General features: G+C 39.5%; 1 protein-coding gene across 2 annotated transcripts; it reads left to right on the forward strand.

Moving 5' to 3' along the window:
- Nucleotides 1–2,768: 2,768 nt before the first annotated feature.
- On the forward strand, nt 2,769–27,196 carry LOC116257512 (magnesium transporter MRS2-B-like). 2 transcript variants are annotated; one of them, XM_031634343.2, is made up of 7 exons: nt 2,769–3,068; nt 3,219–4,400; nt 4,628–4,698; nt 5,611–5,739; nt 25,983–26,321; nt 26,403–26,450; nt 26,528–27,196. In XM_031634343.2, the coding sequence occupies exons 2-7, from the start codon at nt 3,968–3,970 to the stop codon at nt 26,756–26,758; spliced, it is 1,251 nt and encodes a 416-aa protein (XP_031490203.1). In that variant the 5' UTR covers nt 2,769–3,068; nt 3,219–3,967; the 3' UTR covers nt 26,759–27,196. The 2 variants fall into 2 exon arrangements, with proteins under 2 accessions (XP_031490203.1, XP_031490204.1); XM_031634344.2 differs by having other exon boundaries at nt 2,769–3,062.
- Nucleotides 27,197–27,670: the final 474 nt, after the last annotated feature.

Below are 27,670 nucleotides of genomic sequence, written 5' to 3' on the forward strand. Positions count from 1 at the left end.
AAAATCACATTAGTTTGAGAACACAACTGGGTGACAAATCTTCTTTTTCTTTGGGGTGTCGCTCATTCATTTTCCAACTCATGCTTGCATAAAAAAACTCCTTCAAGCACTTGAAAAGGGAAACAAGAGTAAGAACTTGAGAAAACTTTTAGTACAATGGTTGGTTGGTAACATGAACCAGCCTACCCAACGGTAGTGCAAGGTAAAACAGTAGTGATATACAAGAAAATCTATTTGTAAACTAAATGTAGATAAAACACATAAAGGCAAAAACTAAAAAAAAAAGGAAAAAAAAAAAACCCGGGTGCACATTCACAAGCGTATAGTGAATAAATTATCTTTCACATGCTTTAATTTTCATCGTCTGCGAATGAAGGCATGCGCATCATTTAACTTTAATTTATCTGCGACCATTTAGGGGCTCAAAGTTTTAACAAGACAAATTTGTGAACCATTCAAGAATATCAACTCAATTATGTGAGGCTATTATATTGGACTCATATAAGGCTAACATTTTATGCATTTTACAGAGTTTTTATATTGCATGCTTGAATGACAACGTTTGAACAAATGCGTTTATTGCAATGTTATGAAAATGCATATACGTTTATGCTTTATAAAAATGTGTAGGCATATATAAAAAGAATGCAAAATTTATTGAGCTAGTTAATATAGAGACAACATATTTTAAAAAAGAAATCTCCATGATGGCATGGAGAATTTCTCCAGAATGAGTCGCCATGATTGGTACCAAGCACAAACGAATATGATATGTGCTTTGTCCCCTTTCCGGCAAGATTGTCCAATAAACACTAAAGAGTAAGTGGCTGATTTGACTTGTGGAAATCCTCAACTGTTCAATGGAATGAGGTGGCGTGAATCTGCTGTGGTTAGGAAGTGAAGTGGCATGTCTTGTCTCCCTTGCAAAGGTGGCGTGAATCTGCTGTGGTTAGGAAGTGAAGTGGCATGTCTTGTCTCCCTTGTAAATGAACTTAATTAGTGATTGCTTGGAATTCTTTACTTCTTCTAGGTGCAATAGGATGTGGTCTATGCAGGGCCTAGGGAAAGGAGACGCCACCAACTGGTCCTGAAATATAGTTGAATGAAAGAAGACATTTGCCGAATGTGTAATTAATATTAGTAATGTGTGTAATAGTTGAATTACTGGGCAATTTACTTACATATATATACGTTCAAATGCTAAGCCCTGGAGTTGCCTCCCACTTGGATGGCTGTCACATGAGTGCCCCTAGAGGTTTAGAGAAGCTAAAGAAGATTATACATTAATTCATGCTTTCAAAAAATGAAAGTAATTACATAAGATAAGAATTGTTGCTTGCATTCATATTACACGTTTAGTATATTATATACTGCATAAATGTGTGATGACATCATATAATGCACAAATGTGTGATCGATGCACCATAAGCCCTATCTCACGCATCTACCCAAAAGCAAGCACACTTTAGAGCTTCTATTGATTGCGCTCATATTTCTCAACGAAGATGTACCAACAGTGGACCAATATTATTTTAGGATTAATGGCTTTCCAAGTCTCTTATCTTTTCTAGGTTCCACCGATTAATGATGGTCGTTAAAAGAAAAGATTAGAGCAAAGAATTGATAAAAAGACTGTGAGATCGGAAAAATAATGGACCAACTGGTTCTAGTTATATATATATATATATATATATATATATATATATATATATATATAAAATCCGAGTTTTACTGAGGTTTAATTCACTTTTATCCTTTTTATTTCTCAAGAAAGCATTGTCCACTCAAAGTCACTTTTCTACCAACTGTCGAATGGACACGTCAAGAAGATGAATTGATGCCATGATCGTCTAATCTTTTATAAAATGGACGCGACATGAATGCAAGTAAGTTGGTGCCTCTGGCTGAAACAGCCAACAAGCACCGCCTCAACCTTTTCAATCACCATGTTATTCTGCTCTTTAATTATTTTAATTTAGTTTCTATTTATTTTTTTAAATATAGAGATGAAAAATAAGTTGATTAATTCGTTGGTCATCTCCTGACTCACGCAAGTTGCCTCGGAATCAGTCAAACTCAGGGTCACTCCGAGGCAAACTCAATTTAGTTCAGTTGACGATCAGTCTGGCCCCAATTACTGCTGTATACCTGGTGAGTCGAGTTTGAACTTGGTCAACTGGACTCATGTATTACTTGGCTCGAGCTCAACTTTAACTTGAGTCGAGCTGAATAAGGTTAACTTGAGCACAGCTCGATAAACCAAGTCCTAACTCGAGCTCAACATGTTTAACACTGTTTACTAATTCATTATTTGACCATTTTTAGTTTTACATTTAAAATTTATAAAAACAAACGATAACCTTATTTAACTTGCTTACTTGAGTTTAATCGAGTCAAGTTCATTGAAACTATAAATGTTAATCTTGGTCAAGCTTAATTGTAAGAGTTCAAGGGAGTTCGTTAGTTGGCTCGAGTTCCTGTACAACTTAATTGACTGTCGTCGCATATTTTATACGGCGATAAGAACTTTACGAATAGCTTCGCGGACTCTGCAGAAGCTAATCTCTCTTTAGGACTTCGCGCCGTTCTTCTGTTATACATGGTGGAAGTGGAACCATGTGGAAGGAAACCGACTATATTATTATTCAGAACTCCTACTATTATTGAAAGGCCATGGAGACGTGAGGTGTGCCCCACCACCATTTATTTTTTCCAAGAGGACCAGCCCATTTTTGTCTCTACGTTCATAAAAGGCTTCTGTTTTAGATGGTAGGTATCCTTTTGGCTCCTGCGTCTCAGATTCTATACACATAAATGCTTCCATGTTTGTGTTCGATTGGTGGGTTCATCGTTTTTTAGCATGTACACCTTATCTCTCGACGTGGGTAGTCTCTATCTTTGAGAAACACGGTTTCTCAGGCGGGATGTTTTGGCCTCTGCGATCTCAAAACTGAGGTGCCCAGTGGATATTCCGTGACGTCCGGACGCATAGATGTTACCTTTTTGGCTTTTTGGATTTGCGTGCTCATAAACATCAGTTGTCTGGTGGCCTGCAAGTTTAGGTATAGGTAATTGTGCTATTTTCTTTTTATAGATTTTAATTATAGCTTCAGTTGACTTCCATTTCCAAATAGCAATTTAGTTTTTTATTTGGTGCTTTTCGATTCCCTTTGAGAAGTCTTGATGTTGAGACTAACGGTTTCTGCAATGGTGCTCAGGCTTAAGAGAACCACTCGTCCGTTGTTGCCAGAAGCAGATGATATATGGAAGGTTTGAACTTTGAAGTAACTGGTTGTTGTCATCGGTAACTTCATATTCTTGTATGCTATGAACTCACTGGAAATGTCAAAGGAGGCAATTAACTGAGTTAGGAGTCTGGAGGGCACTCGTTTAGTATATTTTTTCTCCGTGTCTGTTTGGTTCTCCTAGTGATCTTGAAGAGCGAGATAAACTTGTTTGCTGTATACTTTGGTGGATTTATAAGGCTATTCGATCGCTCGATCATAACGTTTTCCATTGTGCTCTCAGTCTTCCACATATGTGTGAATGGTTGGCATGGTGAAAGATAGCAGGATAGGAGTCAGGGGAGATTGCTGATGTTCATATATTTTTGAAACATTGGAATGTTTAGAAGTGACTGCTGCAGTAATTGGTTCTTTCTTTTGTCCTCCGTGAACTTTAGGCGGAGTTTGCTATGAGATGACTTTGGGATTCAGAAGTTTCGGACAAGAAAGATTCCGTTTTTGTATTGGGATTGTGATGTTTGGGGATCCTTTTTCACGAGGATAGCCATTCTTCAGTTGCTCATTTCAGGGGAAGGGATGTACATGACCCTCATTGATGACATTGACGAGAACTATTTGCTATAGACTCGACACAATGTAGAAATATAAAGTGCTCGGGTCTGAATGTGTTGATACGTTGAAGTTGGTTTCATCTTAATTGTTGGAAATACTTTTTCATTAAGATGTCTCAAAATAGAGCACAATTTCATTCTGTTGGTCATTCTAATTTACTTGCCACTGGGCCTGCAAATAAATCGACTCCTGCCATTAGACCTCTGTTCCAAGGGGTAAACGTTTTGGGTGTGAAGAAAAGAGGCCATGGTAGTCGATCATGGACACGGATTGACAAGGATGGGACTTCACAGGTTTTGGAGATTGATAAGTTTACATTGATGAGACGTTGCAATCTCCCAGCCAGAGACCTTCGACTTTTGGATCCACTGTTTGTTTATCCCTCTGCTATACTGGGCCGAGAGAAGGCAATTGTAGTTAACCTTGAGCAGATTCGGTGCATAATTACGTCCGATGAAGTTATTCTCCTGAATTCACTGGATGGTTGTGTGACACAGTACCAGATGGAACTCTGCAAACGCCTTGCAGTTCGGAAAGAACTCGGTACAACCAAACCAGAAATACTTTATTTTTTTCTGCAAAATTTTCAGTTATCAGTTTTCAACCTTTCATGATACCTGACTGGTGACTTCTCCTTGGCCAACTGATTCAAAATTGGTTGCCTATCCTTATATTTTGATGCCAACTGATTCAAAATTGGTTACATATTCTTATATTACCATTATACATAAACTCTGTGGAGGTTTCATTGTAAAATGGTTTTTTTGCAGATGACTTGCCATTTGAGTTTAGGGCCTTGGAGGTAGCTCTTGAATTAACTTGCACATTTCTAGATTCTCAGGTACATAACTACTAGATACAAGACATCAATAATGTCTCTTTTACGTTGAAGAAACTTATTTTTGTTCCATGTTGCCTCTGATATTATATGTCTAGTTTCCCAGCATTGTGCATTGATGAGTGAACGTGGTGGATTTTTTTTTTTTTTTTTTTGTGCAAGATGGTCCTGCTTTGTTGCCCTATAAATAGTGTGTGTGTGTCCACATGCATGGTGAGGGTGTTATGGTTGTGAGTGACTCTCTCTCTCTCTCTCTCTCTCTCTCTCTCTCTCTCTCTCTCTCAAAGCGATAATATATGTATATTCTATATATAGAATAATGTGTTAGGTTTTAGTGCAATCTGAATGACATACATGTGCCGATCTAAGTCAAACTATTTTTGGACAATCTCTGCCTGTATTTTGCATCTGATCTATATCATTAAGAACCTCTCGGTTTACTTGTATGCGCACAATCATGAACACTGGTGAAGGCTCTGTATGGCTAATAAAGTGGTTTGCATAAAAGCCTCCACATGTCTGGTAGTCTAAATTTTGATACCTAGAATGTGCATCCTGCTGCATGGCTGACAGGCTGAGGCAGTGAAGAGACTTTCTTAGTGGCTGACCAGGTTTTGTGCACCCAGGGTGCAATAAACATTCACCTTCTGGAGTGATAACTTCAAATACAACCAAGAAAGTTCATTATTCCCATGAGCAAAACTTCTTTTCATTTGTGCAAACATTTCAGACCTTAAGCATGTTAGAGGCAAATTGAAAATTAACCTGTCCTTTTCTGTTTGCCAGGGTTGTGATTCAAATTTTGTTCTTTGGCATATGGTAGTTAAATTATTTGGATTGTCAGCACTGTTGAGGGTCTTTTATCACTTTATTTACAGTGTTCACTATTATACCTTTTGTGGCTATGGTTTGCAGGCAACAGATCTTGAAAATGAGGTTTACCCAGTGCTAGACGGCCTTGCCTCATCAATTAGCACTCTGAAACTAGAACACGTACGAAGGATGAAAAGCAATCTTCTTGCTTTGACTCAGAGAGTACAAAAGGTATGATTACATGGATGGATACAAACTTATCATACAATATGAAATAAAGACCATTCCAAATTGCCTGTCTCACTATAGAGTACAACTGCAACACTAGTATTAGGAGCTAAAACATGCCTTTGAGTGTTAATGATAGCTATAGATGCTTGTCTTGGATCCTATAAACAGTTGCAGCCTACAAGTGACATAAACCTCAATCAGGACATGAATGTGAAGATAGATAAAATGCACTTATGTCTTAAAATTTTGTAATATCAGATTACTGTGTCATCCACTGAAGACTTATGCACAGAAAAACAAGAAAAAAGGAGAAGAGAAGTGCCAAAGGATAGGGATGGCAACGACACTAACTGTATGCTGAACCCTAAGATTATATTGTAAAATCAATCTTTTACACCATGGACTAATAAGTCCTATTAAAAACAAAGAATATTACAGCTATGCCATTAATGAGAAAGCATAACACCTAATATGACAGCTGAATCTGGATCCAGATCCAGACGTCATGACCCAAACCTTATACACGTTTTAATACCTTCTCTCAAGTTGTACATGGACTTGCATCATGTACAACTGGTTCTTTAGCAACCAGAATTGTCGTCATGTTAATCCTTTATTAAATAAGTCTGCTAGCTGATCTTCAGTTCTAACATGTTGGGGCTCTATCTCCTTTTCCTCAACCTTTTTGTTGAATAAAATGTTGATTGATTTCAATGTGGTTGGTCTTGCTATGCTGAATGGGATTAAAAGCAATGTCCATTGCGCTTTGATTGTCACATAGGAGCACGGAGGAAGCAATCTTCTCCCCTAAATCATTAGCTTCTGCTGTGCCTGCAGCCATTGACCGGTATGTTGCTTCAGTACTACACAACCTTTTGTTTTTGACTGCTCCAAGACACAAGATTATGCCCTATGTAAACACAATAACCACTCACCGATCTCCTCTCATTTGGATCACCTGCCCAATCCGCATCTGTATAAGTGATTATCTCATGTCCATTATATGCATTGTCATTCTTATGGTAAACAAGGCCGTCTGTTACAGTGCCTTGTAGATATCTTCAAATGTGCTTCACTGCCTCCATATGACCTTCTCTTGGAGCATGCATAAACTGAGAAACCTGATTAACAACATAAACAATGTCAGGCCTGGTAAATGTAAGATACTGTAACATATCAACAATGCTTTGATATCTTACAGGATTGGCATAAGCCTCCCCATCTTCAGAACTTAATCTCTGATGTAATACACTAGGAGTAGTAACCGGTCTATAATTTGTCAGGCCCTGTCTTTTCCAAGAGATTAAGAGTATATTTTTGTTGCATAAGTGTCAATGTGTCCTGTTTGTTTATCAACCTTTACCCCAAGAAAGTACCTCAATTCTCCTAAACCCTTCATCTTAAAGATCTTCATTAAGAATTGTTTTACCTCTCCCACATGCTCATTTGAACTCCCTGTTATAACAATATCATGAACCTATATGAGGAGAAGAGTTGTGATACCTTTCTTTTAGTAGACAAATAAGGAATGATCCAATGACTTAAATGACCGTGCCAGAGTTTTGGCTTATTACAATAGCTAGAGATACTCGGCGAATTAGAACTGAAAAGACGACTCTGAAGAAGACTTTGATGGCTCCAACTGAAGAACAGTGACTAAAGAAACTGAAGAGGTGATTGGGTTCTCCTTGAAGACATACATATCTCCGCCTCGTACTTCTCCTATAGCGAACATCTCCTTCTTTTGAAGATCCTTAATATAGACAAAAGAAGGAGTAAATTCAACGGTTGAATGCATATCATTAACAAGTTTAGTAATAGACACAATATTTTTTAATGTTAGGAGTGAGAAGGACATTGGACAAAAAAAGAGATGATTTTGACATGTGAATTTGTGCATTTCCAATATGACTGATGGAGTGATGAAATTCTTCACCCGTAACTATACAACCTTTCCCAAGATAATGAGAGAGGTTAGATAATTTACCATCATCCATCACATGTGAGGCTGCCCCTGAATCAACATACCACTGTCCTTGCTCATTCTTCTTCAACGTCATCTGTGATAGGGTTGACAATAAGACCTGATGTACATCTCCTGGTGGTATCCTCGTTCCCTGAGAGTTAACTGGTCTATATTCAGGCTTAAGCATTTTTTTTATTCTGCAGGTTAAACCAACAGTAAGCTTTCACATGTCCCCTTTTATTGCATCGGAAGCATGTGGGGATTCACTTTTGATTTCCTGTAGTAGAGCTCCCTAAAATGAAGGGTGTAGGCAAAATGCCTCGTCCTCCATGGCCAAAACGACCTCTATCCCTGCCTCCTTGATGTGTCCTCCATTACCTCATCCATAGCCTACGAAAGTCTTTATAGCAAGCAGTGAATGAAAACTGGTTGAATCTTTCTCTTCTGCTTTCTGCTTCATGGTATTCTCGTGATAAAGAAGCTTTGCCCATTGTTCTTCAAAAGTGGGCAGTTGCGGAAGACACTGCAGTGCTATAGTAAACATGTCAAAATCAGTTCCTAAGCCATTTGTAAGCTGTTGGACTTTGTCATTATCTGAAATAGCACTACCAATGACTGCCAACTGATCGGTGATGGCCTTCATGCAACCAATATACTCCATGACTGACATCAAACCCTTCTTCAAATTCTGAAATGTTTTTTTCAAAAATAGAACCCGTGCCTCTCATATCTGAAAATAAGTCTGAGATAAATGAGTCCATAGCTCTGTTGCAGTGTAATCATCTGAAAGAGTAGCCAATACTTCTTGAGAGGGTGTCGAAGTGATGTAGGCAACCAAAGATTGGTCATGTTTTTTCCAAGATGTATATTCTGGATTTTTTGTGAACTTGGAACATGTGGCACCTTTCTCATCCTTAGATTCTTGTACAATAACCTTCGGTGGGAGCGGAACCATCAAGATGCTCATTGAGATCTTGACTCTGTATAAACGGAAGTATTTGCCTCTTCTACGTCAAGAAATTAGAATGAGTGAGTTTGTCAGTGACTAGCTGATTCAAGAAGTTGGCTGACAGACCAGAATGTATAGAGCAATCCATTGACAAGGGAGGAACAAAAACAAGACTAGAAAAATTCAAAGACAAATAAGAAACAAAAGATGAATATGAAGAAGGAGATTTCTAATCAGCAATAAAACAGTATCAGCCCCTATCAACGCCTCTTTCAAACAAGGTAAGCTAACATAAGCAAAAAGCAAAAGCTCATGGGTTTTTTTTTTTTTTTTTTCAAGCTTGCTGAAGGGGATAAAACCTGCTGGAAGTGGCGGAAAGAGAGGAAGGCTTTCTGTAAACCTGCGGGGCTTTTTTTTTTTTTTTTTTTTTGGTGGGGGGTAGGGGCACGAGAGGCCTGCTGGAAAAGATCAAATACGGTAACCTGTTTCTGTCAACCACTGACTAGTCAAAAGGGATGTTGGCCTACTGAGACTGGTCAGACTTATGGGCAGATCTCAAACACGTGCTGAGAGAAGAGAATACAGACTAAAGAGAGGACTATACGACATGAATCAGATAGATTAAAAGGAATACCAACAGAAACAGTAATAGGAAGTAAAGAATGATGAGAGATCACAGAGAATAGAAATAAGAAGACAGGAAAGATGACAGATCAGATTATCGTCAGTAATAGGAAGTATACCTCTGGTAAACGACCTGCAACCTGGCTGATACCATCTAAGATTTTCTAATATCAGATTACGGTGTCATCCACCGAAGACTTATGCACAGAAAAACAAGAAAGAAGGAGAAGAGAAGTGCCAAAGGATAAGGACGGTAGCAGCAGTAACTGTCTGTTGAACCCTAAGATTATATTATAAAATCAATCTTTTACATAAGCAGTGTTGTATGTATCGTACGATACGTTTTGTCTCATTTTAAATTTACGAAAACGATACACCACCTGTATTGCAAACAGGTGGTGTATCGTATCTGTATCGCATGCATCGTGCGATACACAACCTGTATCGTACGATACAGGGCAATACACCTTGTATTGCTAGATACATGTGTATTTTGAAAAATATTGGGTTAAAACCACCCTTTTCAAACTAATTTTTAAAACTTGCCTCCCTCTTCATTTTTTAACATATCTAATAGTTGAAGAAGGGGGAGATTGCGGCAATTTTCAAAAGGAATAATCAGTTTCACCATGAAATCATCAATTTGAGGGCAGATTTATGCGTGGATGATTGATTCTTGTTTAGATAAAGAGGGTTTATATCTTCTACTAAAGATGAAAATGAGAATGAGATGATAATGATTATGAATGAAACTGTTTTCATTTGTTATTTGCATTAACATCGAACAATTTTGTCTTGTGATGTGATGTATAGTGCACGTAAAACTTGGTTTTTTGATGTGTTATGGATCTTATGACATACTTATTATGTAGATCATCTTATAAATTATGTTTTTTGATGTCTTAGTTCATGTTCTGCTTTATGATATTATGGCCACTTATTAATGTTTGTGAAGTAACTTCATACCTATAGGCTATAATAAGCCTGCCATTGTGTATAACATGTTTTTTCATTAAAAAAACATAATCTTTATTTTTCTTGATTTATCTGATTTTTCTCTATTTTTTTCTATTTTTTGAATTAAAAAAATAAATTTACGATACACATACGATACTTTACGATACGGCGTATCTATTGGGCTGACCAACACAGCTTACGATAAGTTTTTTACAACAGTGCATATAAGTGCTATGATTCGGTGAGAGAATGAATGGGTCTCTCAAGGCATATCTCCATGAATATGAACCATATTTTATGCAAATGAAAAGAATGGCAAGTTGATGAGATTTCTATTTCTAATGCCTTATCCCATTGGAGAGATCAAATGTGATAATTCTGTTTCTCAAAGCAAATATGAAAAACAAAAAGTGGACCAAGTCAAATATATAAAAGATGGGACAAAAGGGTTGTACACATACCTTTTCATGATCATTCTGAATCTCTAAAAGCTGAACTGTAAGATGTTAATTCTGATTCAGATTGATCCTAAATGTGTGGTTCAAGAACAAATTCCCATATCACCTCTTGTTGTAGCACCTCTCCTCCTTTCCAGGTATTCATAGTTCAGGAGTTTCAGTCCCTCACTCTCAATTTATTTCTTATGATTCATGCTCGCCAAAGGAGTTAAATGCTTTAAAAATAATGAAAATGAGAGATTTGGTGCAATGGTCTATAAGATCATGACAAAGGTAGATTAAAAAACTCAGCCTCATAAAGCAAGGTTGGTTGCCAAAGTATATAATCAACAGTTTGTAATCAGTTCTTTAAAACATTTTCTCCTGTTCACACATGACTGCCATATGAATGTTGCTTTTAATGGCCTCCTTAAAGCATTGAAATTTCTATCAGCTAAATATGAAGAATGCTTTCTTAAATGGTGATTTTGATTATGAAGTGTAATATAGCTTCCTTAGAGAAATTTGATTCAGAAGAAACGGTGTGCAACCTAAACATTCTATTGTTAAGTCTGTACGCATCAATGTAAAGGGATCGGGTCTGGATCGGGTCTGTTCAGACCCGATCCACTTCGTTTTTATGTCTTCACGTCTAAGTGGTGGCACCTCTTGTAATTACTTCATGTTTTATTCCTCTTTTTGTTGTAACCTAATTAGGTTTATGTTTTAATAATAGAGATCAAGCATAGTGTGGCTGCATTGGCCGCCGGTTCTCTTACCTTCATTGCCTTCTTCTATTCTCTATTCTCCATCCTCCTTATTTTCAGACGGAGAGACGTGATTCGGTGATGTTTTAGTGAAGATTCTCACATGGTATCAGAGCCAGGTTACATCGTCCTCCGGTGAGTGATTTCTTCTTGGAGTATTCTGCCCTAAATCTTATTTTCTGCCGTGCTTGGAGTATTCTGCCCTAAATCTTATTTTCTACCGTGGTTATCCTCAAACTCTGTTTCTGCCCTTAATCCCACGATTTGCCCTAATTTCTGTTGCCCTAAATTCTGTTTTTTGCCCTAAGTCACACGGTTTGCCCTAATTTGCCCTAATTTGCCCTAATTTCTATCGTGACCTCTAAAATTCTGCCCAAATCGTCTGTTCTAATCCTCTTTTTCAATCATGGACCAGCCGGCTCCCTCTCTTCTATCCTCTAGTTTTCTCTCACAACTCATCTCTCAAAAACTGAACCATAGTAATTATTTGACTTGGAAACGCCAAATTGTCCCATTTATTAAGAGCCATAGACTGTATGGGCACATCGATGGGACTACTCCAGCACCTCCAAAGTATGTTAACCGTGAAATAAAGAAGACAGTCGTGGGAGATAAAGGTGTTGGGGCCTCGGCTGGAAGTGAAATCAGTTTTGAATATGAAACTCTTCCTGAGAGCAATCCCGAATATGAAGTTTGGCTGGCTCACGACCAGTCTCTTGTTGCTTATATCACTTCTACATTGTCAGAAGAGGTATTGGGAGGTATTGATGATGATTTAACTGCCCTAGAGTTGTGGTCTACCCTTGCTACAACATATTCTCAAGTCTCGGAAGCACGTTTTCTACAATTAAGAAGGCAATTTCAGGATATCAAGCGTGGGACGCGTACAGTTTTGGAGTATTTGAATGAAATCAAGAGTGTTAGTGATCAGCTTGCTGCAATTGGACATCCCGTCAGTGACAAAGACAAAGTCCAACAAGCCTTGAGTGGACTGGGAACGGAATTTGATATTTTTTGCACAGCCTTGGAAGTCTTACCTGTTCTCCCATCTTTTGAAGATCTAAAGGCGAAGCTTTTTCAACATGAAGCTAGTCGAGTTCAACGACATAATCTGGTTCCTTCCAACAGCCACAATGTATTGATCACAGGAACTCACGCACTGCAAGGAAATCGCACTCGTTCTTGGACTCCTCAGACAGGCATGGGAAGAGGGATTCTCCCAACACCGCCAGGCATGAATACTACCTCTGCCACATCTAGGAGAATCCCGACATGCTTCTATTGCAACAAGAAGGGGCATGTAAAATCAGAATGTTGGCACAATCCTCAGAACAAGAATAGTCAGGTCAGGCGCGAGAATAGGACAGTAGCGGGGTCAGCTCCATCCTCGTCTGGATCAAATCCAACTTCAAAGGTTTCAGCAGACGTGCAGCAACTTCTAATGACAGCCTTATCCAAACTTAACTTGAAGCAAAATGAGCAAGGAGAGTGGTATGTGGACTCTGGAGCAGCAGCCCACGTTACTGGTGACACAGGTAATCTCTCTAGTGTTTCCCCTTATTTAGATCAAGGCTCAGTAGTCACGGGAGATGGTTCCCATCACACAATATCGCACATTGGAAATGCACAAATATCCATGGGTTCTTCTTCCATTCCATTAAAGAATGTCCTTGTTGTTCCAAGTGTCAAGAAAAATGTTATCTCAGTGTCCAAACTTATTGATGATACTCACTCCTCTGTTGAATTCACACCATCTTCTGTTTATGTCAAGGATGCTCAAACCAAGAAGACATTCGCTGAGGGCACTCGCAAAGGAGATATGTATGTCCTTGAAGAAGCTCCAAAGCTGTCCAAACCTCACCCTCCAGATTCATGTTCTTCAAGTCATAATGAAGTCAATGTCGCAGAATATAATAAGCCATCCATTTGGCATGGTCGGTTAGCTCATTGTAGTCAGTCTTTTGTTCGAAGTCTTGTTGCAGACGGACTCTTAGATAAGTCCAGTCTGAGTTCAGTCAGTGAGTCCAGCATGTGCTCGAGTTGTCATCTTTGTAAGAGCCATGCTCTTCCTTTTCAGTCAATTAATAAAAGAGCTTCAAGGATTTTTGACACCATATATTCTGATGTTTGGGGGCCTGCTCCAATTCCCTCTTCTTCTGGGAGTAGGTACTATGTCATTTTTATAGATTCATATTCTCGACATACTTGGATACACTTCATGAAACACAAATCTGAAGTTTTCCGTTTGTTTACTCAATTCCATGCCTTGGTTCGAAATAAATACTCCAGTAATATTGTGCATTTTCAATGTGATGGTGGTGGTGAATTTATTTCTAATGAATTTACTGAGTATCTACTAGATAATGGGATCACTAGACAGATTTCATGCTCACATACTCCTCAGCAAAATGGAATTGCTGAACGGAAACATAGACATATTGTTGAAAGCGCGCTCAGCATGATGCATGACACAGACTTACCCATGACATTGTGGACTGAGGCTTTTCATACGGCTGTGCATGTTATAAATCGACTGCCATTGGCTTTGCTTGATGGCAAATCCCCATATTTTTTATTACATCAAGAGCAGCCACGCTATGAGGAATTGCGTGTTTTTGGATGTGTTTGCTATGTGCATGTTGATGTTTCCTTACGTAACAAGTTTCAAGATCGTGCTATTTTGTGCAGATTCGTAGGGTATGCAGAAAACTACAAGGGTTATAGATGTTACAACCCTAAAACTGGGCGTGTTCATATTTCACGGCATGTTGTTTTCGATGAAAACAGGTTACAAGATCCCAAGGCTACTTGCATGACACTCAAGGATAAAAATGAGATTTATGATACTTGGCTGCATGCTGAAATCCTAAGACAAGGGACTGACCGTTTGATTGAGCACGAGGAGCAAGATGTTAATGAGGCTGAGACACTTGTGAGAGATTCCTTGGACAGCATGCCCTCATCCTCACAACCCCATGATTCACCTATACATAGTCGGTTCTCAGGCCTTGTGTACTCTAGGCGATCAGCTCCTAATGCAGCCCCACGTCAGTCCCAACGTGTGCGACATCCCATTGATCGGTGGGTAAGTTATAACAACTTTTCTTTAGATTTTCAGTTGTTTATGACAGAAGTCAGCAAGAAGGTCGAACCAAAATCCTATCACCATGCAAGTAAGGAAAAATGTTGGGTTGAAGCTATGAATGAGGAAATGGCAGCATTGCATGAGTGTCAGACTTGGCAGATTGTCCCTCGTCCAACTGATAAGAATGTTGTGGGCTCCAAATGGGTCTACAAACTGAAATATAAGCCAGACGGTAGCATTGATCGACATAAAGCACGTCTTGTGGCCCGTGGTTTCACACAACAATATGGGGAAGATTATGATGAAACATTCAGTCCGGTTATCAAGATGGGCACAATACGTGTGATTATTTCTCTTGCAGTCTCATATGGGTGGCCTCTTTATCAGTTAGATGTCAAAAATGCTTTTCTACATGGGATTCTTAAGGAAGAGGTATACATGGAGCAACCTCCCGGCTACAATACTCATGATCCTCAAAAATGGGTTTGTAAGTTACACAAGTCTTTATATGGGCTGAAGCAAGCTTCTAGATCATGGTTCGATCGGTTTTCTCATCATATACAACAAGCTGGTTTTCTACGAAGCTCTCTAGATCATTCCTTGTTTATGTATCATACCGAAGAAGCTACCACTTGGTTACTTATCTATGTAGATGATATTGTTATAACTGGGAATTCTTCTTCTCATATATCTTATGTTAAGGATCTGTTGCAGCAAGAATTCAAGATGAAAGATCTCGGCGAACTTCGGTACTTCTTGGGTGTTGAACTTGATAGAGCAAATGATCGATTGACTCTTACGCAGCATAAGTATACTCTTGATATTTTGGACAGGGCAGGTATGATTAATTGCAAACCCATAACTACTCCTAGTGTTCTAAACACTAAATTGGCTGCCTCTGATGGAACTGCTGCCTATTCAAATCCTACCTTCTATCGTAGCATTGTTGGTATGTTACAATACCTTACCTTTACGCGCCCAGACATAGTCTATGCTGTAAATCAGATCTCTCAATTTATGCATGCACCCACAGAAGGACATATGGATGCTACTAAGCGGATCTTACGGTATCTCAAAGCTACTCTTGGGGATGGATTGATCTATACAAAGTGTCTCAATGTTTCTCTTGGACATAGCATATATACTTATACTGATGCAGACTGGGCAGGAGATCCTGATGACCGACGCTCAGTTTCAGGTTTCTGCCTTTTTCTTGATTCTAATCTCATTTGTTGGAGCAGTAAAAAGCAGCGTGCCGTTGCACGATCTAGCACTGAGGCAGAGTATAGAGCAATGGCTGCAGGGACAGCTGAGGCATCATGGTTACGACATTTGCTTGGAGAGCTTCATCTACCTATTGTTCAGTCCTCATTGCTATGCGACAATCAAAGCGCCATCAAAATTGCCTTCAACCCCATTTTGCATAATCGTACCAAGCACATTGAGATTGATCAACACTTCATTCGTCAGAAGGTTGAAGAAGCCGAGATATTGCCTACTTATATATCCACCAGTGAACAAATAGCGGATCTTTTTACCAAAGGTCTTACAGGGCAGCATTTTTGGGATTTGAAAAACAAGTTGTGCATGATCAAATCTCATGCACAACTTGAGGGGGGCTGTTAAGTCTGTACGCATCAATGTAAAGGGATCGGGTCTGGATCGGGTCTGTTCAGACCCGATCCACTTCGTTTTTATGTCTTCACGTCTAAGTGGTGGCACCTCTTGTAATTACTTCATGTTTTATTCCTCTTTTTGTTGTAACCTAATTAGGTTTATGTTTTAATAATAGAGATCAAGCATAGTGTGGCTGCATTGGCCGCCGGTTCTCTTACCTTCATTGCCTTCTTCTATTCTCTATTCTCCATCCTCCTTATTTTCAGACGGAGAGACGTGATTCGGTGATGTTTTAGTGAAGATTCTCACATCTATGGCCTTAAGCAAGCTCTTGCAGTTTGGTAGAGAAATATACCTCTTCAGTGGAAGAGATCAGGTTTGAACAAAGATACCATGATCGAGCTTTATTCATGTCCTTAACAAAGTAAAAATATCATATACATCTCCTGTATGTAGATGATTGTTCCTGGTGATGACTTGATGAAAATTGATGATACAAAAGGAAGAATGGCTCAGATTTTTGAGATGAAAGATCTTGGATACTTGAAGTACTTTTTGGGTCTTCACCTTTCGTATTCAAGAAAGGGACTACACCTATAGAATACAAGCATGAAACTGGTCTAGACTTCTAGTGACCAGAGCAAGGTTGGCTGATGACAAAACAAGGTGGAATCTCCACTAAAGGCAAACATTGAGTTGAGAAACTAAATGGAGAAGCACTATGGAAAATTTTTTGGTGTATGGACAACTTGGTTGTAGCTTGATATGTTTGACTATTACTAGACTAGACATTTCATATGAAATCCATGTGATAAGTCAATTAATGAAATTTCCTAGGTTAGTTCATCCCTCTGCATGTGAAAGATATTATTAGATTTTTTTTTCTAGTTTGCAGAATTTAAAAATTATTATGATGCAAAATTTTGAAAGATCTCCTTATGGTAGACTGTCCACTTCTGGTTTTTGTGTCTTTCTCGGAGACTTCATCATCTTATGGGAAAGTAACAAACAATAGAGAATAGCCTTTCCAGAGCTGAATTAGAGTACTTGGCTGTGGCACAAGTCGCAGCTGAAATTACTTGGATTTGCTGGTTGGTAGATGAACTTGATGTTTCTATTAACAATAGGACTATCTTGAGCTGTGATAACATGAGTGTTATTTATACTGCTAAAATTCCAAAATTTTTTGAGAGAACACAACGCATCCAGATAGATGGCTCTTTACTAGAAGAGCCATTGAAGAAAGACTAGTATATCTTAAACATGTGAATTCTGGAGAACAAATTTCTGATGAGTCTAAAAGCTTGCAGCCACCAGATTTAAGACATTTTTCTCGAACGTGGCATGATTCATCTATCACCATGTCAAGTTTTGTTTTGTTTTTTTTTCTTTTTATTTTTTTTTTTTGGGGTGGGGGAGGGGGAGTGGAGGGAGTTAAGAACTATATTTTAATGTACATAGATCTTCCTCTCATTCTTGGGGATATGTTACTCGTACGTCATATCTGTACTGATAATTTTGTATCAAGATTTTTCTTAATCTAAGTGTACCTTTTTCCTTTTCAAGGCTGAGAATGATGCCCTTTAAGATTGTAATTCTGTTTAGGATAGTCAAATATAAGAAAATCCAGTCATTGTCTCCTAATCTTGAACAATTTCTTGTCTCAATGTTACTTGCTTCTACCCTTTGCTCTTTAATCTTTTGCTTGTAAACTGCTTTTCTATCTTAATATGTTTTGTAGTTCCATGCTGTATATGATTCAATGAGATGAGACTTCGATTGTCATAACATGGAAAACGGACTTCTCCCAGCTGAGCAAAGAAGTGTCTAATCCATTAATTCAGATGTGATGGAAGCCATAAGATGAAACTTTGCTTGGTGCTTGATTTTGTGACCGATCTTTGATTTTTACTACTCCATGAGACTAAATTTCCACCAACAAACAAATAATAGCTGGATATGAATCTTCAAGATCTCCAGCTCCATCTGCATTTAGGTGTGCCATTAAGATCAATATTTCATGTTTTTGTCTCCTTTTCTCATAGATCAAAAATCTCTTTTGGTGCTCTTAAGCCATCACGATATCCTCCTAACAACTTCCAAATGGTCATAAGTAATGCTTGATTAACTACATACACTGTATTATTTCCCACTGTTATTACTCAACTCCGGCTGAACATGAGATAGTGCAGCTGCAAGTCTGCAGTCTTATAATCAATACTTGACAAGTAAGTCAAGAGTATACTTATGGTGGGTTGTTAGCTTTTCATTGACAACCTCAAATTGAAAGGAATATTTCAACCTTTTAAGGCCTTTCATTTGAATTTTTTTTACTAAGAAAACCTTTCCCTTGAATACCTTCCTCTTACCTCCATGTGATTTTCATGTCCTCTACATATATAAGGAAAAACCGTCTACAACCTTTGAAAAATCTTCTTGGTTGTTCCATGTACAATTTTTTTTTATAAGTTTGCATGTGAGAATGCATTTTTAGGATCTCTGTCACATGAGTGCAAGTATGTGCGGGGGGGGGGGGGGGGGGGGGGGGGGGGGGGGGATTACAGGCATTAGTGCAAAACATTTTCAGAAAATCTGGAGGCAGGGGCACGGCTGTATATATATATATATATATATATTGTAACACTAAAATTTTAAGCAAACAAACACAGATTAATTGTATATATTCGTAAAAATATAGATTGCTTAGCAAAAATTACTAAAGTAAACCAAAAATATACAATATATGAGTCTGCTATGTCCAAGCTGTGTCCCGTACCTGCACCCATGCTCAGCCATATCAACACTGGTACAATGCCCTTCTAGGAGTGTCCATGTGACACAGTTCAGGATCCATTTGATTTAAACAAGCAAGCACACAATGATAAAAATTGTACAACATTTTAAAAGGTCTTATCATAGTTCAGCCCTAGTTGTCTACCTAAGGATTAGTTTCATCCTAGGTGCTAGACAACCATTAGTCCATAGGTATTATTCAGATGGGCCCAAAATTAGAACTGTGTTCTTATTCAAAGGTCTCCTTAAATCCTCTCGTGTTTGGCATTAACACAAGGCTGCCATTTTTTCATTTGGTGCTTCAACCCATTCTTTAGATTCACAAACATGACAAAAATGTCTGGGTTCTTGTAACTCCGTGGCTTCAAGAAAAAGTTGTTGTTCGGCATTCAAATTTTTATACTAACCATGTTTCCACAAGATATCACATGTGTGCCTACCTTTTGAATGGCTAAGGATTCTCGACTGTAGGAACTTCATTTTCTTGAAGATTGTGGGTCAATATCTAAACTAGGCCCATTGCTTCATGTATTAGCTTAAATTTAGGTAAATTAGCATGAGTACAAGTATCAGTGCTACCAATAAGCTAGGACAATACCTTGTAATGGCCATTTTTCCATTCTTCCCACTTCTTTTCATATTCTGCAATGGCCTTGTTCTTCTACCGCCCTTCTAACTCCTTTGCCTTTCCATCTAGCCTTGGTTAGGATTAGTAAAGGTTCTTGTAGCCATCAGTGAATCTCGAAAAACCTTGTCCTGCAATATGATGTTCAAAGGTTGATGTCTGTGTTGCATAGTTGGGGTGAGCTTGATGAGAAGTGTTTAGTTGGAAACTTACATATCTTTCATGAAAATATAGAAAAAGAAGATGAAGAGGAAAGAAACGCCAGCTCAAAAAAAAATGTAGTTTATAGTTTATACAAACTGGCATACTTTAGTTTATAGTTTATACAAACTGGCATACTTCTTCAGGCAGCAAAAAGCAATGAGAAGAACCTTGCTTTGATACCAGGTAAATCAGAACCAAACTTTGAAAAAATATGGAGTCATCAAAAAATAGAAAACTTGACAAGATCAAACCATCAAGGCACAAGAAAAAGCACAAAATATGCATAAGAAACAAAATACCAATGGATAAGAATATGAACTTATATATCACAAAAAGCAAAAATGAAAAAACAGATAAAAGTCATCCAAATAAAGGGGGGGATTACCCTCTATATATTGAAAATAAATGAGAGATTAGATTACATTAGGAAAGTTTGCGCTATCCATTGTCTCTCTCTCTCTCTCTCTTTACATATATATATATATATATTGAAGTTCAAATCTGCTAGGCGCTTGATGTTTTCAGCTAAAAATAAAAAATCTATTGCTAAAATCAGTAGCCATAGGAGCATTAATGATGAGTCATGGTGCTTTTAGCAATGGTTTATGATGTTTTTAGTGATGAATTTTTAGTGTTAAGCCATCTAGAAACATCTGACATCTTATATACATATACATATACATATACATATATATATATATATATATATATGAGGATTCAAATATTACAACTTAGCAACAAGATATGGTGGAACGCTCTTGTTAGCTGATAAGATTAGAAAGAATAATCTTTGATTAACATCGAAATCTGCCCTAACTCCTCTTTATATAGACTAGAGGAGAGAGAGAAGTTACAAGAGAAACATCTAAAGGAAAAGTTATTACAAAAGTACCCTCTTAAACCTAAAACTGAATATAAACACATCTTAACACTCCCCCTCAAGTTGGAGCGTATATGTCAAATAGGCTCAACTTGGAACAGCAGCTTTGGAATGGTCCCCTTGCAAGAGCCTTAGTAAAGATATCAGCCGTTTGCCCTGTAGTTGAAATGTGTGAGGTACTTACAAACCCCTTTTGAATCATGTCTCTAGTATAGTGACAATCTACTTCAACATGCTTGGTTCTTTCATGAAAAGCCGGATTATTAGCAATAAACAGTGCAGCTTTGTTATCACATAACAGTTGCATAGGAAGAGGCACTTCGACAGTAAGATCCAACATCAGGGATCTAACCCACATAACTTCAGCAGTACCCTGAGCCATAGCTCTATACTCAGATTCTGCACTTGATCTGGCAACCACAGTTTGCTTCTTACTCTTCCATGTAACCAAGTTGGATCCAATAAACACACAAAATCCAGTAGTGGATTTTCTGTCTGAGGGGCATCCTGCATAGTCGGCATCAACATACACAGATATAGTGAGTGAGGTACCATTCTGAAAGAAGAGTCCCGTTCCTGGTGAATTCTTTAGATACCTAAGAATCATCATAGCAGCATCCCAATGAACTTTCTTGGGCTTATCCATAAATTGACTCACTCTGCTAACAGCATAGGCAATGTCAGGTCGAGTAACAGTGATGTATAGGAGCTTCCCAACAATCCCTCTATACTGTCTTGCATCAACATCTTCAGTATCATCATCATACAAGCGGGTATTGATATCCATAGGCGTGGATGCAGGCCGACACCCCAGCATCCCTGTCTCTTGCAAAACATCAGTAACGTATTTCCTCTGGCACATGATAAGGCCCTTTTGATTTCTGGCAAACTCAATACCAAGGAAATAACGTAGTTCACCAAGGTCCTTGGTGACAAAGTGTTGTCCAAGGACATTCTTGATGTTGGAAATCCCCTGATCATCATCCCCTGTAACAATGATATCATCAACATAAACAAGAACTATCACCCGTACCTGTAGAAGTCTTCTTGACAAAGAGGGAATGGTCGGCCGAAGAACGTCTGAAGCCCTCATTCTCAATATTCTCTGACAATTTCTGAAACCAAGCTCGAGGACTCTGTTTCAGACCATAAATCGCCTTTCGCAATCTGCACACTTTCTGACACTCCCCCTCAGCAACAAACCCTGGTGGTTGCTGCATATACACTTCTTCATGTAAGTCACCATAGAGAAAGGCATTTTTGACATCAAGCTGTGAGAGGGACCAATTCTTGCTGACAGCCACAGCAAGGAGAATCCGTAAGGAAGCATGTCGTGCCACAGGAGAGAAGGTATCATAATAATCAACCCCATAAGTTTGGGTATAGCCTTTTGCAACCAGACGAGCCTTATATCTGTCAATACTGCCATCTGCTCGGTATTTGATAGTAAAGACCCATCTGCAACCAACAATGGCTGCATCAACTGAAGGAGTAACAAGGGTCCAGGTGCCTCTAGACTGAAGAGCATCCATCTCTTCTTGCATAGCCGCTGCCCATTTGGGATCAGAGAGAGCATCCATGGGATTCTGTGGAAGAGCAATAGCCGACAGCCCCTTGACAAACTGTCGGTACATAGGGGTGAGTCTATCCATGGATAAATGACCAGAGATAGGATGCAAAGTGCAACTGCGTTTGCCTTTCCTTTGAGCAATGGGCACATCAAGTTCATTAGGAGCAGGAACATGCTCGTGACATACTCCTATGTCATCATTACATAAAACATTGTCAGTTGAGTTTGTGTCAGGAATTACCTTGGGCGTGCTGGGTGAAGGCACAGGTGCACATTGAACAGGCGCAGCAGGCTTAGTACGACGATGGTAGACAGCCCCAAAACGTGGATCAACTGGGTTTGGACAACTCATGAGAGGTAGAGGAAATTGGACTTCATCATTTAATGCAGGCGCCCTTAATTGAGTTCCATTTGGGGAGAAGAAAGAGGTTGATTCAAAAAATGTAACATCAGCACTCACATAATACCGACGAGTAGAAGGATCATAACATCGATATCCCTTTTGAGTGCGGGAATAACCAACAAAGATCGTTTTGATGGCCCGAGGAGACAACTTATCTCGCCCAGGACCAAGCAACTGAACAAAGGCAACACATCCAAAAACACGAGGTGGAACAGAAAACAAGTCTCTGTCAGGAAAGAGGACAGAGATAGGAATAAGGTCTCCCAACACAGATGACGGCATACGATTAATAAGATAGCATGCTGTGAGAACAGCATCGCCCCAGTAAGAATGGGGAACATGGCTATGTATGATAATGGTTCTGGCAACATCAAGAATATGACGGTGTTTCCGTTCAGCAACCCCATTTTGTTGGGAGGTATAGGCACAAGAAGTTTGGTGGATGATACCCTTATCCCTGAAAAATTGTTCCAAAGAGGAAGCACAGAACTCAAGAGCATTGTCAGAGCGCACAATTTTGACACAAGTATCAAACTGAGTCAGAATTTCATTGATAAAATTTTTGATTACATGACCCACTTCAGATTTATGCTTCATAAGAAAAACCCAACTAACACGACTATAGTCATCGACAGCAACAAGATAATATCGATGACCTTGAAGAGCAGGTGTACGACTCGGACCCCAAACATCAAAATGAAGTAACTCAAACACAGAATGGCTACTTCGACTGGGCCGCGGAGGAAAGGATGACCTATGGTGTTTGCCCAACTGACAAGACTCGCATTGAAAAGAAGACTTGGGAGACAGCTGAGGAAGAACATGCAGCAGTTTCTGAAACGGTAGATGTCCAAAACGTAAATGCCAAGTATAAGCCGAGGATGAGGACGACCCTGCAGAGGTAGATCCAGCAAAGGGAAAGGGATGCACTAGCCTGTAAAGACCTCCCTGTTCACGGCCACTGCCAATCACCCTGCCCGTCAGTATATCCTGAAACACAAGAGAAGAGGAGTCAAATATCGCACGACAGTTTAAATCTCTGGTAATCTGACTGATAGATAGTAGGCTATGTGGGAATTCTGGTGCATGAAGAACATGTTGCAATGGTAATGATGAAGTAAGTTGGACCTCTCCAAGTCCAACAACGGGAGAATATTTGCCATCTGCTAGAATAACCGAGCGACCAGGTGGAGTAGGGACATAAGAAGTAAACTGTGCCTTGTCTCCACAGAGATGTGTCGATGCACCTGAATCAATGAGCCAATCTGTAGTGTCAGAATACATACCAGATGAAGATGCACTGGCAGCAGTAGTGATAGTAGAGGTGGTCGGATCAGGAGCTTGTTGAGGTCTATCTCCAATCAAGTGTCTCAACTGAGAGATAATATCATCTGCACGTAACTCACTGGAGGAAACAGGATGTTGAGTCTTAGGCTGCTCTGGAGAATCAGTAAAAACAGTCTGATTGGCAACAGCTGGACGACCATGTTTCTGCCAACACTTATCCACAGTGTGACCAATGCGATGACAAAACTGACATACTGGGCGCGAAGGGGTATTGCCACGGCCACGGTATCCTCGTCCTCTGGCAAAGAGGGACCCACCTCTGCCACGAGTAGCAAGCATAGCAGAAGTGGTATCAAGAACAGTCGATGAAGGGATTGGAATTCTGCTTAGCCTACTATAAGCTTCATCAATAGGAGGAATCGAGGGACTAGTGAGCATCTGATTCTTTGCTGATTCATAAACAGAGTCTAATCCAGACAGAAATACTCCGACCATAAGCATATCTCTGTATGCCTTCTGTTGCTCACACTTACATGCAGGAAAGTAGCTGTTTAGTCTCTCAAACATGGACTTGAGACTAGAATAATAAGTATGTAGAGGGCGACCATCTTGGCGCATCTGATGAATATCATGATGAAGCTGCATAATTCTGGTTTCATTCCTTGCTTGTGAATAGGTGGCTGCAAGGGAATCCCACATATCCTTTGCACTTTCCTTATGGAGGACTTCATTGGCAATGTCTTGAGTAAGAGTACCAACAATCCATACCATAACCAACGAATTATCTTTAAACCAAGTAGTATATTTTCCTACCTTCTGTACGGGCTCGGGCTCCAATATAAGATGTTCCTTCTCATGAGCGATCAAGGTTCTTTTTACTTGCATGGCCCACATCTCGTAATTACCCCCATCCATTTTGGTGATAAAGCTGGAAAATGGGGAACTCTTCATCTCTCCCGACGACACAAAGGAAGAGGTATTAGCGCCGCTGCTAATTTCAGACATCGCTCAACACAATGGAGGAAACCGAGCCACGGAATAGGAAGTGCAGGCAAAAGAAGACAATCACATATCGAAAGACAACATGCTGATCATGAAGCAGTTAACACGGGCAGCAATCCATAAGTCTGATCGGCTGGAAGAGGCAACAACAGAACTGAACGAAGACAGATTACCAAAGGCGACAGCGAAGACGCTGAGAGGAAAATCAGCGTGCAGAGCAGCGGCGGAGTAGAGGAGGCGATGCAGCGAAGACGCTGAGAAGAAAATCAGCGTGCAGGGCAGCGGCGGAGCAGAGGAGAATGGTGGAGACAGCAAGGGCGATGCAGCGTGCAGCGGCAGCGGAGAAGCAACAGTGACAGACGGCGGCGGCGGGCGGAGGTGACAGTCACGGCGGGCAGCGGCGAAGATGACTGCAACAGCGGACGGAGGCGTCGGGCGGAGAAGACAGCAACGGGCGGAGGCGTCGGGCGGAGAAGACAGCAACGGGCGGAGGCGTCGGGTGGAGAAGACAGCAACGGGCGGAGGCGTCGGGCGGAGAGGTCAGGACAGCGACTGGCAGAGGCGTCGGGTGGCGAGGTCAGCGACGGGCGGAGATGGGTGGACACGAGCGGGTGGAGGAAGCGCAGCGATGGGCGCGGTCAGGCGGCGGGCGGCGCCGCTCAATCGGCGCGCCAAGGAGGAGGAGACGGCTGCTGCTCTGATACCATGATAAGATTAGAAAGAATAATCTTTGATTAACATCGAAATCTGCCCTAACTCCTCTTTATATAGACTAGAGGAGAGAGAGAAGTTACAAGAGAAACATCTAAAGGAAAAGTTATTACAAAAGTACCCTCTTAAACCTAAAACTGAATATAAACACATCTTAACATTAGCATTATCAAATGTTAGGTTGGGTCTATTTAGCATAGTTTGTTTGCTATTACATTGAATCATTATGGAAGAATTCTCAGATTGGTTCATGGAAAATACTGCTTGCACAAAGATCATGCTATTTCTCTCTTTTTTCTCACACAGACACCGCCCCACCACCACCCCTTCATGTTCAACTTTTTCTTGTCATGGTGAATCTTGCAGATCCATGATGAAATTGAGCAGCTTATGAATGACGATGGAGACATGGCTGAGATGTATCTTACTGAGAAGAAAGAGCAGAACGAAGCGTACTTCTTAAACAATCACCATTTCCTGAGTTGTGCTGCTGGTCCAGGTGTTTTCCATTCTGCGCCTGTTTCACCTATTTCTTCTCCTTCTGGGTCACCAAAGCTAGAGAGAGACTCATACAGCTTTGCAAGTCGAAGTAAACATGGAAGCTTAAGGAGTTCAGGCACAAACAATGAGCACATACAGGAGCTGGAAATGTTACTTGAGGCATACTTTGTTGTTATTGACAATACCCTTAATAAATTATCTTCGGTATGATGCAAAATTAGCTATTTCTCTTAGTTGAAACATGTAGCTTGATGTGGCTAATCCTTCTCTATGATGTGTTTACAGCTTAAAGAATACATTGATGACACAGAAGATTTTATCAATATCAAATTGGTATGTGGAAATAGAGACAGATTAGCTTTGATGACAACATTTTCATATTTATCCTTATTTTTGCTACGGGTTTGCAGGACAATGTCAGAAACCAGTTGATCCAGATTGAATTGCTGATAACAGCGGGAACTTTTGTGATTGCTATATTTGGTGTAGTGACTGGAATTTTTGGGATGAACATTCCAATCGACTTGTTTAACTATTCTTCTGCCTTTAATTGGGTTTTGATTATCTCGACTGTTGTGGGTGGACTTATGTTTTTGTCATTCTTGTGGTACTTCAAACACAAGAGGTTGATGTTCATGTGAGAAAGCATACATGTCAGTGGTGGATTTAGGGGCCAACATACTTCACGGTTAAAAGTGAACTACGAAGCCTAAAGCTGCTAATTTTTTTGCTCATGAAAGTCTGATGAATAATTTGATAGTTGAAGAAGTCATACAGCGAATCCAGAAACTGAAAGCAGAATACATCTTTCAGAAAGTGTAGTTTCAGTTTTCTTCTTGATAAGCAGCTTCTTGGAATGTGCTTTTGTAGTGCCAAGAGAGCTCCAGCAACTTTATTCCAAATATTGCGGGGCTTTTATTTTTCTGAAATGGCCTTCATGTGTGGTTTCTTTCTCAAGAAGTCATGTTTGTTAGTGTACTTGATTTGTTATGGACTTCTCATGAGATATCTCCCCACAATGTTCAATTTAATTTATATGTGGAGCCTTAAGGAAATCATGCAGAAGTTTGCTTGAGGAAGATCATGTAGTAAGCTCTTGCCAAATTGTTGTTGTTGTTGGTCGTGTTGTTGCTGCTAGATGAAGTGATGTGTGCCCCATCCCCATCTCGCATCTGTTATAGGTATCATTATTGACTATCATCTTTACACTGTTGGGCTTTTCAAATTGGCAAGAATTATTCATTGTAAAGGTTTCAAAATTAAGATTGTATGTCAATTAATTTATCTTATATTTTTAATATTAATCTTCACCTTGATTTTAAAGGTTGCTCAAATGGTTCAAAGGATCACTGGGTGTGATAGGCCGTAATGGTATACACTCACTCATGGGAAAAGATATGCACTGTGGTATGCACATATTTATACTGAGCTACTTTGTCATATTCTATACTTGATCTAACAATAATATTCGAGGCAAATTTAGTTTGAGATATAATTCACGATCTTGTACAATATGGTAACTGGATGTCTAACAAATAAGTTAGAAATCTAAG

The sequence above is a fragment of the Nymphaea colorata genome, chromosome 7, assembly GCF_008831285.2.
Source record: "Nymphaea colorata isolate Beijing-Zhang1983 chromosome 7, ASM883128v2, whole genome shotgun sequence".
Classification (NCBI taxonomy): Eukaryota; Viridiplantae; Streptophyta; class Magnoliopsida; order Nymphaeales; family Nymphaeaceae; genus Nymphaea; species Nymphaea colorata.

Excerpts from the sequence above, each read along its gene's own strand:
- LOC116257512 (XM_031634343.2), top strand. The coding sequence starts at position 3,968 with ATGTCTCAAAATAGAGCACAATTTCATTCTGTTGGTCATTCTAATTTA. Across the intron at positions 4,401-4,627 it reads TGCAGTTCGGAAAGAACTCG|ATGACTTGCCATTTGAGTTT; the intron begins GTACAACCAAAC and ends GTTTTTTTGCAG. Across the intron at positions 26,322-26,402 it reads CCCTTAATAAATTATCTTCG|CTTAAAGAATACATTGATGA; the intron begins GTATGATGCAAA and ends ATGTGTTTACAG.